At 50.0% G+C, this 19,278-nt stretch overlaps 1 protein-coding gene across 12 annotated transcripts in view; it reads left to right on the top strand.

Annotated features, from left to right (window-relative positions):
* The window catches only part of PAX2 (paired box 2), a 96,596-nt gene that overhangs the window by 60,759 nt on the left and 16,559 nt on the right, over window positions 1-19,278 (top strand). For all 12 annotated transcript variants that reach the window (XM_066239610.1, XM_066239607.1, XM_066239617.1 and 9 more), the window contains 2 exons: window positions 12,145-12,320; window positions 14,486-14,612. In XM_066239610.1, the coding sequence (XP_066095707.1) occupies window positions 12,145-12,320; window positions 14,486-14,612 (303 nt within the window). The remainder of the gene's footprint in view (window positions 1-12,144; window positions 12,321-14,485; window positions 14,613-19,278) is intronic.

Genomic DNA, 19,278 nt, shown 5'->3' on the forward strand with positions numbered 1-19,278 from the left:
GAATCCGGGGAAGTAGCTAGAAGAGCAAGAAGGAAATGGGACTTGAGCCTGGGAGTGATTAAGATTCAGGGAGACTGGCTCCAAGGAACAGCTTCCGTGTGGAGAGAGGCCAGTGGCTGGGTTGAGTGGCGTCAAGGCAGAGTTTCAGATTCTTAAAGGTCATCGTTTTTTATCTGCCACTCACATAGAACTCTCCTCTTCAGTAGTTCTGCCTGACCAGCCCCATCCCCTGCCTGGACATAGGACATAGGTAGACAGTTGTCACTGTTAGAATCCAAATTTCTGGATGTGAGATCCATTTTCATTCCTTGCTTGTTCTGGGACCTTTGGCTAACTATATAATCTCTCTGAACCTCAGTTTCCTCATCTTTAAAATAGAGATAATGACATGAACCACATAAGGTAGTATAAAGCTCTTCAGTGGACACCCTCTCTTCTTCCCTCCCTCCCTCCCTCCATCTGTTCCTTCCCTTCCTTTCCTTTCTTCCATGTGATTAATGGAATGTCTGGAAAAACAATGAGCTAAGCCTTCAATTTCTTACATGATGTGGTCCCTGCATTTGCGGGAGGTCCTCAACCATCCTGGTTACCCATCTCTGAATTTATTCTTGACAGTTCAAGTCCCTCTTAAACCAACACTGAACTCTGGAGACAGTCTGGCCAATGCCAGGTACATACAGTAGAACCATTGCCACTCTCCATCTGGAGATTCTACGTCCATAAAGTGGCCTCAGATTACATTCGATTTTTTTTTAGCAGCCGTGTCAGACTCAAGCTCATATTGAGTTCGTGGTCAACTAAAACCTCGAGATCTTTTCCACATCAATTGCTATCAAGCCAGGTCTACCCCATTCTGCACTTGTGTAATTGATTTTTTTAACCTAAACATAGGGCATTCTATTTATCCCTGTTGAATTTCATCTTGTTGGTTTGGACTCTTAATTCCACCTGATTAAGATCACAAAGAAGTTTTCCATATTATCACCTTAGTAGTTTGTTTTTTTTTAAAGAGTTCTTTTCCTTTAAAATGAAGGAGCACCACATGGCCCACCAGTGGAGACCTCCCTCCTGTTGTGACAAATGAATGTTTTAGGTACTATTGAGTCCAGCAGCCATCACCATTTTTGCATTTCGTCATCTTGTTCCTAAATTAGGAAGGAAATGCTTTGTGAGATGTTAACATTAAGATATTCAGAGCATTTCTTTAATCAATCAATAAAAAATCCAATTTAAGATGGTGCCTGCTATGTATGAAGTATGGCAGGACTGATTTAGAGAGGTAAATAGGACACAGTCCTGACCTCAAGAAGCTTCTGATCTAGTAGGGAGAGTGATGTGCACATGATCGTAAGAGTAGAATGTGATGGGCGCTATAATCCAGGTATGAGGTACTATGATGAATGCTTTTAAAAAGGGGGCAGCTGCTTCCAACAGGGGTAGGAAGTCTCAGTGAGTATGGCTTTGATCTCAGCATGATATCTAGTTCATGTGCCACAACTTCTTCTTGGTGAGTGTATGCAAGCTCCAGGGTATCACTCGTTTCTCTTCTAGTGCCCACAAATTCACTCTATGATCATTTCTTCTAAAGCAGTGGTCCCCAACCCCGGGCCGCAGACCAGTACTGGTCCGTGGGCCATTTGGTACCGGTCCGCAAAGAAAGAATAAATAACTTATGTTATTTCCAGTTTATTTATATTTAAGTCTGAACGCTGTTTTATTTTTAAAAAATGACCAGATTCCCTCTGTTACATCCGTCTAAGACTCACTCTTGACACTTGTCTCGGTCACGTGATACATTTATCCGTCCCACCCTAAAGGCCGGTCTGTGAAAATATTTTCTGACATTAAACCAGACCATGGCCCAAAAAAGGTTGGGGACCACTGTTCTAAAGGATTTATAGACACCAATATTAAACTTATTGGAATGTTATTCTGTAAGCTTACCCCCCCCCCTTTGGTATTAGGCTTTGTCACTGCCTTACTTTTTCATTGTGACTTCTCGAGGATTATCAACAAAAATTTTAGAATCCTGTCTACTTCCCCACCCCAGGGTCCTGCTATCATCTGGGCCTGAGAGCGTTACCTCAGTGGAAACGGTTAACAGTACCTGCCTGGCCCCCTCCAGACTCGGGCAGCTCCTGCTGGCCCCATTTGGAAGATTCTTTTCTTTCCTAGAGAAGTTCTGCCTTCTCTCTCTTTTCTCTCAGTATTACCTCCTCTTCCCCAGCACTGCCTTTCTTTTTGTTCTTTCTGCAAACAGAGCTACCGAGGCCCTTTCTGTTGTCTCAGCCTGTTCTGAGCTTTTGTCTCCCTGACAGGTTCATGCTCCTCATATCCATCCTTGGTTATGCTCCCCTCCTTCCATCTGCTGTCTGCCCTTAACAAGAGGAAATAAATAACTTTTGTCAGTTAAGTGCAATACACACTCTTTGTGAAATATTGGGAAGATACAGTACATTTTTTTTTAATTACATATAACCTCATTATTGAGAGGTAACCACTGTTGGAATTTGGTATATTCCTTTACAGTCTTTTTTTTCTGCACATGTATAATTTTATATATATAATTTTTTTATCAAAATTGGAATGATACTGTATATACAGCTTGTCTTGCTATTTTCACTTAACATTATATAGAACCATTTTCACATATCATTAAATATTCTTTGAAAACATGATTTTTTAATGGCCGCATAATCTTCCGCTATTCAGTGTACATGTCCTTTTAAAATCTGGGCTCATCATATTTTTAAGCTTATTCGTGTGCAACAGCAATAATTTTCCTTAAATGTCTTCCTGTTTCTACCCCTCCCCCACCCTCCGTCCCTCTACTTTGTCAGGTTGATTCTTTGAGCTTGCAGAGGCAGAATTTCATTTTTAGAGCATCCAGTCCTTATGGAATTATGTTCCCTTCTAGAATCTCTTGCCATGGGATCACACAGCCATTCTTTCTCTTTACATACAGCAGTTTGCTTTCCTCAAGTCGAATTTTGTCCAATACCTCCATTCTTTGCTGCTGTCAACTCTAGAAGTGGTTGATTTCTCCCCAGATTCCTATCACTTCCCTTTTTATCAGTTTTTCTTTCTTGATCAAAATTAAACAGCCTGGAATAATGGGAAGGGCTCTGGGCTGAGAACTTCAGTTCCCAGCCTAACGATGACTAGCTGTGTGACATGGGAAGATTACTTAACCTTTCTGAGCCTCTTTATTTTAGCCTCTAAGAGCGAATGGAATAAATGATTTTGATATTTTCCAGCTTTAAAATATGATGATACTAAATCCAGAGTAGTGATTTCCTTTGTTCCTTTTTTTTTTCTTTCTAACAGGTAAAATGTTGAATAAGGCAAATTAAGAATCTATCAACCGTTGCTTTTGGAATTCTATTTGACAAATCAGTCAACATTTCTTTATCACCTACTCTGTGTCAGGCCCAATGCTAGGTTTATAAAGATGAAAAAGACTTGTCCCTGCCTTCAAAGTGGGAATAATAATAGAAGCTCCCTGCTTAAGTCCTGGTGAAAAGTAAATAAGTTAATATATATAAAATTCTGAGATGGGTGCCTGATATACAGTAAGCACTTAACATTAGCTGCTGTTATTGTAAGGATTAAATCAGTGCATGTATGTTAAGCTGAGTGTCTGGCACCATAATGGGAACTGGATCGATTTTAGTTGTTATTATTATTTCTACAATAGAGGTTTGGGTAGATGGCTATTGGAACACAGAGAAAGGAGAAATTCATACTGCGGAGGGGGAATTAGCAACTTCTGGTATACATCCGAGGAAACTCAAGGGACTAGGCCAAGGTCATACAACACATGAGCGACAAAACTAGGAGTTCAACCCCAGAGATGTTACTACCAGTCCAGTGTTAAGGTCACTAAAACAGTTAGTGTCCCTGGAGGCACAGGAAGACACTGCAGGCAGGCCAGGCAGCACCCCCCCACACACACACACACATACTTTTCCCCAGCCGTGAACTCATAGAGTGCTTGGAAGCTGGGCTTGATCAAGTACAACCCCTTGATCAAAGGTTGCCAGGGCTGGAAGGCTGGCCAGAACCTTGTCTTTGGGCCAGATTTCCAAGGGCTTCTTTGTGCTCTCCTCTTCAACTGGGCTTGGGGTTCCTGGCCAGGGCAGCCTCACAGATTATCCAGTTTAAGGATGGAGGCAAAGGGGTACGGCATCCCAGCTCCTTGGACGGACAGTGCCTGCACCAGTTCGCCCTCCAGCCCAGCCCCCTGCCAGCACATTGCAGCACTGCCTTCCTCCTCTCTCCTCCATTTCTGATCTGTTCATCCTTTCCACCATGCTTCCCTCATCCTCTCCCCCCACCCTTACCCTCATTCTGCCCTTCTTCCCTGATTCTCTCACACTCTATGCCTTTTTTCTCTTTTTCTCTCCCCCCGAGTCCCCTCCCCTTCCCATCCCATTAATCCTCGCTCTTCGCCCAGTCTGGACAAGCAGCCCATTCCTGGTCCCAGAGCCCACACTCCCTGTTCTCAACCAGATGGGAGGGCCAGGGTGGCAGCCCAGGGCTTCTCGGTCCTGCCGCTGTGGGGGTAGGGCTGGGGCTGCACAGGCGGGCTGCCCTGAATGACAAGCGGGATATTGATCGCATTCTGAACTCAGCCCAGCCGATAGAAGGTAATTAATGACTCCATTTGCCTCAGTACCGAGGAGAACAATTGAGTTTGAAACTGCAACAACTGGCAGCTGGGGAGACTGGGGGACAGCCTGGGGTGAACCCCTCAGAGGCGAAGGAGTGTTACAGGAGGTAGGGTGTAGAGGGGGGAGCAGAGGCCACAGGTCAGAATGATATGGAGCAAATGTCTGCCCAGAGCCCCACCCCCAACTGCTGGCCTTGACCTCTCCTACTTCCCTCCAGTCCCCTGGGGCCTGAATCCCATCACCCACTGTTCCTACTTCCTCCATGCTTTTCTCTTTCCTTCCTGTATTACTTTTTCGGGTCATTTTCTGTCTGCAGATGAAGTAAGACTTTCCCAAGGTTGCTTCCTGCCAGTGGTGTGCTCTCGCACATGCTCTGAACTTGTCCTGAACTTGTTTCCTCTTTTGTAAGATTGAACTAATAGTATCTCTTTTGCAAGTGTTCTGTGAGAATTAGAGAGAATGTGTGTAAAACACCTCAAGCCTGCCTAATACATAGTTAGTGCTCAATAAATGATGATAATGACAATCTTGGACAAAGAAGGCAAATTTGATGGAATGCTGAACAAATAATTTTACCTCATCTGAAAATGAGAATAATAATTACTTTGTAAAGTTAAATGAGCATATGTGAAAACCTAATATTGTCAGTTTCCCCATTGACAGGTAGATATTTGTGTTTGGTCTTAGAAAACTGAAATTAGTTCTTTATTGTACTTTAAAACAGTCCCTTCAAATGCCTAATTCCTACTTCCCAGGATTTGGTGGGCAGTCCCAGTTCATCCCATCTTAATTTTGTAGACTTTGATAACCTTGGGACTTTTTTTTTTTAAGTGAGAGGAGGGGAGATAGACTCTCGCATGTACTCCGACTGGGGTCTCCTGGCAATCCTGGTTTGAGGCTGATGGTTTAATTAACCGAGCTATCCTCGGTGCCCAGGACTATGCTGGAACCAGTCAAACCACTGGCTGTGAGAAGGGAAGAGAGAGAGGAGGAGGAGGAGAGGGAGGGGAAAAGAAGCACATGGTTGCTTCTCATGCGTGCCTTGACCAGAGATCGAACCCAGGACGTCTGTACACCAGGCTGATGCTATATCCACTGAGCCAACTGGCCAGGGCCAACTTTGGCACTTTCTAACCCAGGAAATGGCACTCTTTCATTCTATTGCCATCACCCCAACCTGCCCTTTAGTCAGTACACAAGAATTTCTCCTGTCCCTGGCAGTGACTACCCTGCGCACCAAGCTGCTGAGACCTCCCCGGACAGCCTCACTTATGATTGGTCAGAGAGAGGGTTCAGGTCTGGGGTCAGAGAGGTGGGAAGAAGAGAGCTTAGCTCGAGGGAAGCCTAGACATATAAGGGACGTCACAGGTTAAGGGAGTGAGGAGATCGGGTCTTTTTACTGAGGAGTAAAAGATCATTAGTGATTCTAGAAGTGGTGCGTGTTCATTGTACAAAGTTTGAGTGATAGAAAAACTTAGGTGAAAGAGCTGGGTGAGTGGCTCTCCTTTCGGTCAGGCTGATCTCTGGTTTTGCAGTTCGCTTTGTCCGCACGGAGATTGGGAGCGATGGTGCTCCTGGTTCGGTCCCCAGCTGGTCACAGAGCACCTTTCTGCACAGGCTCCCAGGGAGCGAGGCCCTGAAGCGAGGCGCTTACCCCCATTTCCTTTGCGCCGCAGCTTCCGCACCAGGAGAAAGGGGATTATAATCCTCACTTACCTTGGCTAGTGGTTGGGAAACCCAGATAACCTGAAGTCTTTGAAACCTTTCTGTTAACTGCTAAGCAAATCGGAAATGGTTAGAGGAGAGGACAATATGAGCCTTTGTTCGCCTTGAAAGAATAATATACGTCAAAGTTTTAACTCAGCAGTTTGTTTAATTTGATTAATTCATTTATATCTGCCTTGTTCCAAAAAGGACTTGTGGTGGCTCCCTCCCCTTGAAAGTGCTCACACTGTGGTGGACAAAGGCCCTGGAATGGGCTCCCATCCCAGGAGACTACTGCCTGGTGTGTGACCTCAGACTTGTCATCTCCCCTCCCCACCTCACCGCCCACCCCACTGGTTTTCATTACTGTTAAAAGAGGACTTCAGACCAGGTGTCCCCTAATCACGATGCAGAGGGCAGGCTCTGGAATCAGACAGATCTGAATCCAAATCCTCACTTTCATTTACCAGCTGCATGGACTTGGATAAGCCACTTAATCTCTCTCTCTGCCTCAGTTTCCTTATCTTCAAAATAGGTGTCGCGGTATTTGAACTCCCCAGGTATTTACCTGCCCGGGTTGTCGGAGGGATTAAATGAGCCGTGTAAAATTCAGCAATGACATGTAATAAACATGTACTGTGAGCTGCTAATGGATGGTGACCGGGCAGGGGACAGCAGGAGAACTGGGTTGAATCTTCCACATATGGAGACCAACTAGCACACGGTTCCTTCCTTGCTCTGTAGGGTCTTAGGAAGCATAAAGCAACCACATTTTTCACGGAAGTCTAAAAATGTGGCCTGAGAGTGGGAAAGGATATTGGAAATCAGAACTGTACCAGAAAACTCAGGACATATGGCCACCATACTCTAGCCCTCCTCTTGGAGTCCCGACAAGAGATGCGCTTATCTCATCAAGGCGAAGGCTGAGGGCCTCCTCCCATCATTTAGAGAAGGCTTTCCCTGGAACCGGCTCCCGCCACAGACAGATAGACCCTGCTCTCTGTGGCTGGGACCTTGGTGTGGGGAGTTCAAAGCAGAGGCTTTCTGGGCCCCATTCTCAAGCAACCTCTTCCCTGCTTTGGATGGCAGTTGTGCAGTTCCGAGGTTAAGTTCTGTTCTTAACTGGGAACGCGGTGTTTTCTGTCCCTTGGGTAGAAGCACTGTAGGTGGCAAGGATGGTGTGGACCAGAATCAGTGCTACCAAAAGCTGATCAGCAATAGGGGTGAGTGAAGAGGGGCACAGATTTACACAGGGGCCTCTGATAGCTAGGGATACAGGGGACTTGCCTGACAAGTGACTACGTATCCTAGGGTGCCATGCCAGTCGGGCCACCAGTGCAGAGACCTTCTGCGGGGGTCTGGCTTTGACTGCTCCCCAGGAGAACCTCATTCCTGTATTCAGTCACTCAGTGAGTACCAACTGTGTGCCCAGCTCTGTGCGTAGCACTGGAACCCCGGAGATGCACGGGTCATGGTCCTTGGCCACAGGAGCTCATGAGGAGAAAGAGGCTATCTAATTACACCCTTTCCCTCTGCTCTCTCTGGAGCATAGATCATGACCCGCTCTGCCTCCCCCTCTGTTTTAACCCAGCTCTGGTAAAAGTGCTCCAGTATCTGGCCTAGCAGTGGAGCATAGATCATGACCCGCTCTGCCTCCCCCTCCGTTTTAACCCAGCGCTGGTGAAAGTGCTCCAGTATCTGGCCTAGCAGTGGAGCATAGCTCATGACCCGCTCTGCCTCCCCCTCTGTTTTAACCCAGCTCTGGTAAAAGTGCTCCAGTATCTGGCCTAGCAGTGGAGCATAGATCATGACCCGCTCTGCCTCCCTCTCTGTTTTAACCCAGCTCTGGTGAAAGTGCTCCAGTATCTGGGCCTAGCAGTGGAGCATAGATCATGACCCGCTCTGCCTCCCCCTCTGTTTTAACCCAGCTTTGGTAAAAGTGCTCCAGTATCTGGCCTAGCAGTGGAGCATAGCTCATGACCCGCTCTGCCTCCCCCTCTGTTTTAACCCAGCTCTGGTAAAAGTGCTCCAGTATCCGGCCTAGCAGTGGAGCATAGATCATGACCCGCTCTGCCTCCTCCTCTGTTTTAACCCAGCTCTGGTGAAAGCGCTCCAGTATCCGGCCTAGCAGTGGAGCATAGATCATGACCCGCTCTGCCTCCCCCTCTGTTTTAACCCAGCTCTGGTAAAAGAGCTCCAGTATCTGGCCTAGCAGTGGAGCATAGATCATGACCCGCTCTGCCTCCCCCTCTGTTTTAACCCAGCTCTGGTAAAAGCGCTCCAGTATCTGGCCTAGCAGTGGTGACATAGCCCAGTTCCACCTCTATCCATGCTGTCACCACTGAGACTGCCTCTGTAAACTCCCGCTCCGAGCTCTCTCCCTCCAGCCTCCTGAGCAGGGCCTGCCAAGCGGTCGGCACTGACAACCACATCATTTCCTCTTCCTTTTCCAATATTTTTTCCATGTTCCCTTGTTTTTTCTGCTCCTCTCTACTCTCTTCTCCATTTTCTCCCCCACGGGTACCCTTATCTAGGCCCTGGGCTGCCCCCTTTGCTGGACCCCCAGGCATACGGGGAAGCAGACCAGCCGGCTATATTCCTGCGGTGGGTGCCCTCGCCCCCACCCGCGCGGCCCTAGGCTCCTAGCCTGGGAATCTCCCTCCTGTCGTTCCTCTCTCCTGCCCTTTCTCAGGCGTCTCCCAACCTCTTTTCCTCACTCCCTTCCTGCCCTTTCTCCTTACCTTCGTTCTTCTCTTCCCTCTCTAGCTGAGGGAGGGGTGCCGCCCTGTCCTCTGGAGAGAGCCTGGGAGAGCCTGTGGGCCCTTTGGCTGATCTGGGAGGGCTGGCTCCCTGTGCCCCACCAGTCATGCCACCGCCCTCTCCCTGCCCCTGTGGCTCTCCTCTCTGAGGCCTCAGAACTTTCTTTGCGTTCCTTCATGACTCATCCCTACTGTGGCCTTCCCCTCCCAGCACTCGCCTTCTCCTTCGGGAGCTTCCTCAACCTCCAGCGCCTCCCTTGTGGGTTCCCTGCACGCTTTCATCACACCAGCTTGCTTCGCTCCCCTCACACCTTCCTTCTCTTCCTCTCCCCCACCCCCTTCCTTCTCCTCTTCTTGCCTTTCCCCGCCTCCCACAGCCACCTCTGCCAGTAGCAGGCTTCCTGTCGCCTTTCCTCTTCCCTCCCCATTTCTCTCCATTGCTGCCGCTGTAACCTGTCTTATCACCAGGGCCCGAGTGTACAAAAAAATAAATAAATAAAAAGGTCAGTGAGTGGAGGGAGCAGCAATAACCCCTAAAACAGTACTATCAGTGGAACATGATTGATCAATTGAATTCCATAGCGGCTGAAAAATGTGGGATTAAGTAGTGTATTATACGCACAATGAGTTGAGGCATGATGTTCATTTCAAGTTCATTTCGCCGGCCTCTGCCACCAGATCAGGCAATCAATAGGGGCAGCAGATATCATATATCACCTCTCTGCGGGCTGGGGAGAGAGCACCATAATCTCTCGCAAATTTAGAGTGACAGATTTGTCAAGATCTGAAGGGCCCCTGAATAAATGAAGGAAAAGAGATTCCTCCAGCCAGTGACCTGAGGACAAAGCTTCAGTTCAGCCCCTATATGCGCGTGTGCGTGCACACACACACACACACACACATATACACATTTATTCAAGCCACACACAGGCATATTCACAAATCTACACAGAGGCATAGTATGGGTCTCACCACACATAGGCATGCATTCACGCACATAATGTGTGAGCACCCACTCACAGACAAATGCACACTTTAGTTCCCAGGACCCACTGGTGACGCTGCAATAACCACACACAAAGACACTCTGACTGCTTCCTTCAGCCCTGACAGCCAGGATTCCCAAAAGGGTAGGAGGACTCCAGCAAGGGAGAATTAGACACAATGATATATGCAAATAGCTACAAGAGGTGTAATTGGGATGATGGCACATCGTTGAAAGAGAAGCAAGGACAGGAGAAACATGGAGGACATGGGCTCACACTCCCCATACGGTCACACTGTATACACACACACACACACACACACACACACACACATCTTTTCAGAAAAGTCCTCACTCCATCACTTACACTCGAACACTTATTTATCTGGAAGTTATACATATAGAGATGCATCTACGCAGGGAACACTCACACAAAAGGAAAAATAAATACACCATACCCTAAATCATATAGAGAAAGGCATACACCCTCTCAGACAGAAAATCTTTGCGGAGGCTTACACAGAAAAGCACACAACCACCCAGTTTTGTGTTCATAAGAACAGAGGGAACATAGGAATACCGTTGAGGCTGTCCCTGTGTCTGTCTGTCCTCCTCAGACTTGATCCTGGTTTTCACTTCTCTCTCTCTCTTTCTCTCTCTTTCTCATCCTCCCCCCATACATACACATGCACACTGTTTGCTTTTCCACCCTTCCAGAATAAAGTGGAAGGAAGACAGGAGGTCCCATTAAGAAAGCAGACCCCCCATGCTTCGTCTGAGAAGCCAGCATGAGAGGACGACTGCTGGTTGAGGTTAATCAATATGTAATATTTCTACGTTCTCCCGAATGATACTGTACGGTGTTACTGTATATAATGCGATATTGATTATATCATATCATATAATCACCTATAAACTGATATATATAACAGTCCCAGAGGATCACCCTGGGGCCTACAACATGGGCTGGGCCCAGGCCCAAGACTCCCCAGCTGGTTTTGACCAACCTGTGGCGGGGGGAGGACCCAGCTTTGGTCCAGGGGAGTTGCAGAGTGGGGGTTCAGGGAGAGATGGCAGAGTAGGCATTTGGCCCACTCTATACTCAAGAGCTCCTGTGGACCTGATGCAGGAAGGCAGGGGCGGGGAGGCAGGGGGAGCAGAATGGCGAGAAAGCCTGGGTAAAGCAGGATGTGGACAGAATGGCCTACAGCCCTGGGCACAGGCACTAATGTGGCAGCACTGTGGCCTTTCCTTCCTGGAGCAAGTCTCAGCCCCCTGTGGAGACCCACAGGAGGAATGAGGCAGCCAAGGAACTGGCCTCTGATAGAGGCCTAGCCAGAGGCCAGAGCAGGGACCAAGGCTGAGCCGGGTGGCCTGGGCACAGCAGCACCCACAAAGACTGTCTTCGGTCTCTAACCAAGTTAGTGTTTTACTGCTTACCTGCCACCTGCAGTCCTCCTGCTCTGCTCTTGGTCCTGGCACAATGCAAGCAAAGTGCCTCAGCTTGGCTTCAAGTTCCTCCTCCCTCAGTGGTGAAGTTAATTACTTCACCCAGTCTCCATGTTACACTCAGCCTCGAAGATTTGATGATTTTCCACCCTTGGAGCCAGTGGAACTGAAATTCATCTCAGAGCCAAGTTCAATTCTCCACAGGCTGGGCAGTGCCGGTCTCAGACACCCAGCTCCTCCCCCAGGCCCACCCAGGCCAGGGGACAGGAGTTCAGGGGAGATGGCCTCTGGGAGATGGCTCCTGAGAGGGCCTCTGGCTCCACCTCTGTGTAGTCCTCCTGGCCCCTCCCCATACTGGGACAACCTCCCTGTCTCTTCCCAGCCCCTTCAGAGGCTCTGGCTTCCTCAGCCAGATAAAAATTGGGCCAGCCCCTCCAGCCTCAAAACTAGGAAGAAGGGGTCCCAGCAGGGGTTCAAACCCTAGTGCCCAAGCCAGGTGCCCCCTCTGCCCACTGCACTACTCTGTGCCTCTGCTCGCCTACGCTGATGCCCCGAGTGTCCATGTGTCCCCCAGATGTGTCCGAGGGCTCAGTCCCCAATGGAGACTCCCAGAGTGGCGTGGACAGTTTGCGGAAGCACTTGCGAGCTGATACCTTCACCCAGCAGCAGCTGGAAGCTTTGGATCGGGTCTTTGAGCGTCCTTCCTACCCTGACGTCTTCCAGGCATCAGAGCACATCAAATCAGAACAGGTGAGGAAGGCGCTTTCTGCGTGCAGCAGTGGAAAGGAACTGGGCAGAACAGGCCTCTGGAGGACATGCATAGGGCTCAGCCACGTGCACACCAGCACTACATGTGCTCCGTGTGCTTGCACTTTGTGTGGGCCGTGTGAACAGGCTCACACAGGACATTAGAGTTAAGACAAGTCATTATGGTGTATGGTAGTTAGAAATGGTGAGTTCTGGGTACGAGTACAGCCTTGGGTAAGTTTTCCCCCTTTCAGAGCCTCAGTTTCCCCTTCTATAGAATGAAGACTTGGATGTATGATCTAACAGGTCCCTTCTGGCCCTGCCACTCCCTGCTTCTGGGGTAGAGTACAGGAAGTCTATGCAGGCCCATGGCACTCTTTTCACCCGGCTGGGCCTGCCTCTTGCTCCCCAGTCCAGCTGTCCAGTGTGACCTCAGGCAGGCTGACGGCCCCCCTCCAACCCAATACTTCTTACAGATGTAGAACTGCCCAGAACAGCATGGTATACAACCCATAGCACACCGGCACAAGACACAATGTAGAAGCACCTCCCCTAACTTCTCACATCCCCCATGTTTACACAGCACCACCACCTGCCGGCTCCCTCCACCCTACCTTCCCTGCTGCTTCTAGTGCTCCCTTCACTGCTCAGCACCCTCCAGCCCCCCTCTCACCCACACGCCTCAGTGTAGCCTGCAGTGCACATGCTCAAACACAGGAGCCCACACCCATTCTTCCCACACCTACGGCCCAGGCCAGGCCTACAGCTAGCTGCAGCCCCACACACTGCTGCACTCGCACACGCACACAGCGCATGCACACACACACACACACACACACACACGCACCAGCGCGGCCCCACGGGCTGCACACGCACAGTTCTGCTCTCGGACTCCAATGGCTCGCAGTCACTCGCCTTTCTCCCCGCCCGTCCTTTTATCCCATAAGCTGTTTGTCTTCATAAAACAAAAATCAAAAGTCTTTTTAAGGTGCCCTGAGCCATAAACCAACAAAGGAGGAGCCGGCCGAGGCAGGCAGCTCCGTGCACCCTCCCCGAATCCCCGGCTGTATTACAATGAATAACCTTTATTTACTTTCATTAGACTATTAAACACCAGCACAGTCATTTTTCCCCCTGAAACTCGGAGCAGGGCCCATAAAGCAAATCCGAAGCCTAATTGAGTTCATTTTAATTTCTCTCCGATCACAGCGAATTACTCTGGTGATAAATCAGGGGGCAGCTTCACCCCCAGTAGAAGGCCTAATTTGCAGCTAATTACAAAACTGATTTCTACAGGAAGATCAATACGAGAAGGAATTGGAAATGACGAGGCAATCCCGTCCAGCCAGGGCGGGGAGGGGGTCCTCTGGGGGGGCCAGGAAGCGGAAGGGAAAAAAACGGACCCGAAAGAGCAGAAAATCAGTTTTAATTTAACGTAATATTAATCAGAGCAACTTTTCCTGCTTTGTGCAGGCTCCTGGCCTGCCCGGCTCTGGGGTCTGGCTTGGCGGTGGCTGCAATAAAAAGGCAATTACCCGAGTGTTTCGGGCAGGACACCCTTTCAGAGTCAATGACTGGCTCCCTCCCACCCTTCTGTTAGCCATGTGGACTCTACCCCTCCCCAATTTCATACCCCAGTGCACAGGCAGAGAGCGAGGGGCCCGTGGGGCTGTCTTTGTTTGTTTTTAAAAAAGGGGCGCCAGCACCCAAACAGCCGGCCCAGCAGTGCCAGGCTGGAGGCCCCGTAGGCCCTTCCCCCAGCCACTGCTCTGCCATCCTGTCATGGTCCGCTCTCTTCCCCAAGGCTCCCCACCGCAGGGGGACCTTAGAACACCCCTTGCCTCTCAGCAGGGGACCCTCACTGCTATACCCCACCCTTGGTTCTTCTTAAGCAGGGGCTGCTACAGCCATGTAAAGGGTGCTGGGATAACCACTCATAATATATAGGCTGCTCTCCAGCTTCACAAAGTCAGGTCTGCATCCACCCACACAGAACTCTCCATCAGGCGTCCAGCCTGCCCCTCCCTCCCACTCTCTCCTCCCTCTGCCTGGCCATCTCCTTCCACCCCATCTGGGAGGGCTCCCCAGTCCTCCTCCCCATCTGCACACAGCCCTTCCTCCGTGTGTGCGCATCAATAGAGAGCTGTCGCTTTTCTCTCTCCTCCCAGGGGAACGAGTACTCCCTCCCAGCCCTGACCCCTGGGCTTGATGAAGTCAAGTCGAGTCTATCTGCATCCACCAACCCCGAGCTGGGCAGCAACGTGTCAGGCACGCAGACATATCCCGTTGTGACCGGTAAGAGGGCTGCCAGGAGGGTGGGGCATGGCTTTCCATGGGAGCACCTCAGCTTATGCCATCTGAGGCCCAGTGTGACAAGTGGGCCCCTTGCCATATCTGCGGAGAGAGTGAGTCTCTGAAAACCAGGGTGTCTACTGAATAAATGTGTGCATGTGTGTGGATGAGAAATTGTAGCCAGGGTTTCTGTGTGCTTCAGCCTGGAAAGGAGGCTAGAGCTGGCCCTTTCTGCCCATCCTCTTGCCTCTCCCTTTGCCTTTTTTGTTGCCTCTACCAAGGTACCCAGAATTATGAGCCTCTTGCTAGGACTTGTGAGGAAGGCAGAGGGTAAACAGTCCAGGCTGGTGAGCATGAGTGCCCAGTGTTCGGCCTCCATGCTCTTGTGCCCCTAGGTTGTTGCGGACTGGCTTTCCTCTCCCTTCCCGGGAGCATGTGGCTCAGGACTTCAGGACATGGCTTCTAGCTCTGTAGTTATAGAAAAGAACAATTACCCCGGCCTTTCTCTGGGTCCCAGAGAAATCATAGAGACCAAGGCTTGATTTCAAGGCCTGGCAGGGTCAGACCTGGCCCACAGTGAAATGCAGAGGCCCGTAACCCAGGTGCTCTCCTGGATTAGGAGCAGCAGAGGAGCAGAAGGGAAGGAGGCGAGGTGTGGTTCAGTGAAGGGCCCAGCCCATGAAGCTCCAGGCCTCAGAGCTGCAGGCTGTGGAAGGTGCCTGGCACTACAGAAGGGTTTCCAGGCCAGGAAAGAGCCCAAGTGGGAGAGACACACATTGAGGTGTTATTAAAATTCACCTAATTATTCTGGAGACACTAAAGCCAATGTGCCGTTTGTTCCTTGGGAGACAGAATGATTGAGAAGGGTCTCAGTGGGGATTGGGAGACACTGAGGCGTTACCTGCCGAGCAAGGAGAGCGGAGGCGGCCTGGGGACCTGGCAGCAGGGCAGCAAGCATCCAGCATCACAGCCCGTGGCAAAGACCGGAAACAGGCCTGGTCCTGCTCGCTGTAAGACAGGGCCTTGGTTCTGACTTGGAGCTGATCTGAGCATGGCTCAGGCCTCAGGTGGGCTGCATGTAGCCACTCAGTCTCCACCTGGGGGGCTGGAAGGGCCCTGTTGTTAGCTTTCCCAGGTTCTCCTTAAGGGGTGTCCTGGTACAACTGTTTCCGGCCTGGACAGTGTTGAGCTCTTCGGCTAGACAGTCAGAGGTTGAGTTCTGGAGGTGTCAGAGAACTGTATGGCCAGGCTTTAGGGAGTGACAACCTCCGCCGGATCAGGACACAGCCTATTTTCAACTGACCCTTGGTATGAACTCTTCTAAGCTTAACTTGGAAGCTCTCTGAGCTGCTGGGTATTCTGACTCAAGGCAGAAAGATGGCCCAGGCCAGGCCCCTTTCTCCTCACCTGCTGAGAGTTGCAGTGGTCACTTCCCAAAGGGGGCCTGCCCCAGGCAGCTGGTGAAAGAGGGCCCAGGAGACTTCTCTAATCTCAGATGTGCCTCCCTGGGCCCAGGGCCACAGTCCAGAAGACAGGGGCTTCCTGGACTGGAGAGATGGAACTCGGGGGCAGGGTCCCTACTGTAGGAGAACTTGGGCTGGTGCAGAAAAGTCCCTCCACCTTGAGCCTCCCCGCCTGCCTCCCCCCCCCCCCCATGGCCCTGGAACAGTCCCAGCTCAGCCTAGGAACATCTCCGGCTGATCCATCTGGATCCAAGTGTGAGAAAAGTTCATTTCAGACCCAGCTTGACATTCCCAGGTGGCAAGTTAGCACTAACATCTCAATCTGTATGCGACATTTCAATCAAGCGAGGAGTAACAAAAGCAGAACCATTAACATTCGGAGCTGTTCACCAGTGGTAATGACGGGGAAACTCGCTCAGAAACTGGAAATTACCAAAAAGAGAGAAGTGTGTGGAGCAGTGGGGGAGGGGAGGTAGAAAAGAGTGGGGGCAGGGAATGATTTTTTTTTACACTTAGGCCAAGATCCAATGTTTGGATGAATGGTGCTATTACCCAAGAAAGGGCTGCTCATTCTTAAAATGTTTTTGCTAGCAATTAAACCTCTGCAGTTATTGATCTTTGTTGATTTTATGTCCTCCTAATTTGCATAATCTATTAAAGATGAATGATTCATGATGTGTTTATTATGGGGACAAACAGAATTTGCTGAAGGTACTGTCAAGGTGAGAAACGGGGCAGCACCCAGAGACTTCATGGGCACCTCAGGAATAGGTCCAGCATGTTGGCCTTCAAGCCGGACTTTGTGGGGAGCAGTGAGCAGTGATGCAAGGAGAGTAGACACAAGAGTTCTATAGAAAGATGTGGGCATCTGGGAGAACCAGGCTCCCCGCATGGCTGTGACGTGGAAGAGGCTTTGGTGTATTTGTAGAAATTCCCTTCAAAGATTCCTAAAAAGCTGATCTTGTTGGAGACTGTGAAGGGCACTGGTGGAGGAAGAAAAGGGGAAGCCCTTCCAGGCAGGTGATTCTGGCCAGGTAGGGGCTCAGTGTGAGAGGGTAGGGGGCATGCTGTTCCTCCAGCCTGGCTTAGGTGGGCCCAGGGGTCCAAGGAAACCTCTTCATCTCCCGCATCTAGGGACAGGCAGCTGAGGCTTCAAGCCTTGGAAGATAAGTCCTGAGGAAACAGTCCCGAATGCCCTGCCTAGCCCAACCTGGAGAGCCGACCTTATTGATATTCCTGCCACCTCCTGGCAGTGGAGGCTGATTTCAAACTTCACCAGCCACTTGATACAGCTGTTCCACAAGGTCAGGACTGAGAGGAGAGAGGAGCTTGGACTATTGTGTGGAGGGGAGAGAGGGGCCCAGTGGGCCAGGACACAGCTAATCACATTGCAAGCAAGGGTGGCTGCCAGAGGCTGGGGCTCGGCTTGATAGCCTCCCCTCCCTGTCTTCCATCATGGAACCAAGAAGAGAGACCTATTTTTCTGGGTAGTGTTTGCAAGTTCTGCCGAGATTTTAATTTCACTGCATCACAACTCAGCAAGCTGCCAAGTCAAGCTGGTTATTTAAATTTATCACCCACTTTCCCTTCCGCTGCTGGGCTGCTCTAGCTCAGCGGCATCTCTTCTCTCTAGCCCACTGCTCTAGGCTGCTGGTCTGGAACAGAGCCGAGTTGCTCCTAAGTGATAAGGAAAAAGGGACCGGCTCAATGAGATAGTAGGCTCTACTATCTGGGGGCACTCTGGCCCCAGGCTTCCTCAGGTTGGCTGGCTGTGGCTGGTACCTCCTTCTAAGTTCTTATTTTTCCAAAGAACCCCACAGGGGCCACCATCAACTCCTCAGTAGTCCCAGAGACCTCTGGATCAGGGCCTCCTCAGGGAGGACTCTGGCTCCAGCTGTGAGTTGGTGCCTTCATTCCTTCGAGTCTCTCATCACTGGCAGAAGAGAGCCCCTCTTCCCCAGGACCTCCTCACCTCGAGCCCTCCCTTCCTGTCCTGGCCAAGTCTGCGGTAGAGGAACACGGAGGGACGCTGGCATTAATGTTGATCTTGGAGAAGATGAGTATTAGTTTCGGGATTCCCAAAGTCCCTTGGAGATGTTTCTGAGCACTGAGAGAGCCTTGGCCCGGTGCAAGTCCACCCTGCAGGTGAGAGCAGGTTCTCTAGCCTGGAGCCCAAAGGGGATGAGATGGAGCTGGAGAAAGGCAGGGTTCTCTGTGCTCGCTCTAGAAGCTGAGGACTACGCTGGTCCCTGAGCTGCTGCACTGAGCAGGCTCCACTGGCCTCTAGTGGGCATCACTGCCACACGCTGGGACAGCCTTGTGCAAGTGTAGTTCTGACCACCGCATTTTAGTCTCAGAGGAGTAATGGAGGAATGAAATCGAGGTCCAGAAACAAGACAGCTGAAACACCAAAACACAGCTGGGTAAAATATAACGAGAATTGTTACTACACAACCAAACCTCACTCTCTGGTACCAGAAATAGAGGGGGAATCAAAGCCAGAGCAGTATGTGAGAGACTGCTGGTATCACACTGGAAGTAAACCCTAGTGGGGGGAAGCTGGGGTCGTAACCCACCAGATAGGTGATATGACCTTGAGTTTAAGAGAAGGAGGAAGCTAGAATGGAGTATTACCCTGCACAAAGCCAGGAACAGAGCAGAACAACACTATTCAACAAAGAGAAGCTCAGAAACTCACCCCAATGGCCCAGGGAAGCAAGTGAGGGAAAAAAACATTTCTATGAGAAATGGAAACCCCAAGCCTGACCCTGGTTCAGAGTCTGATTTACACCATGAGTATGTGGCAGGGACCCTCAGCCAAAACTTACATTAAAATTTGTTCAGAATAGACGCTCTCAAAAACCCAAGCGAGAACAAGGGCAAACCCATACAGAGACATTCCCCAATCTGGGGCACCTGGGACTCCCACAGGAAAAACAAATCCACCACTGAAAATGAACTCACTGCAGAAAAGCACACACCTTATATCAACACAAACTTCATGAGGAAGAGTTCTCAGAAGCAATAAATAAGACAATTAACACCCACCAAACACTGGAGATCATAGAACAATCCAAAGCAACTATAAAGTAAGCATGTTTAATATTCTAAACAAAGATAAAAGAGAAGTCTAGTTTTATGGTTACCACCGATCTAGATCCCACTTCCCCTTCCCCACCACTGGTCAGCAAATCGTGAGATAATAA

This window comes from Saccopteryx bilineata, chromosome 7 (assembly GCF_036850765.1).
Source record: "Saccopteryx bilineata isolate mSacBil1 chromosome 7, mSacBil1_pri_phased_curated, whole genome shotgun sequence".
In the NCBI taxonomy this organism is placed as follows: Eukaryota; Metazoa; Chordata; class Mammalia; order Chiroptera; family Emballonuridae; genus Saccopteryx; species Saccopteryx bilineata.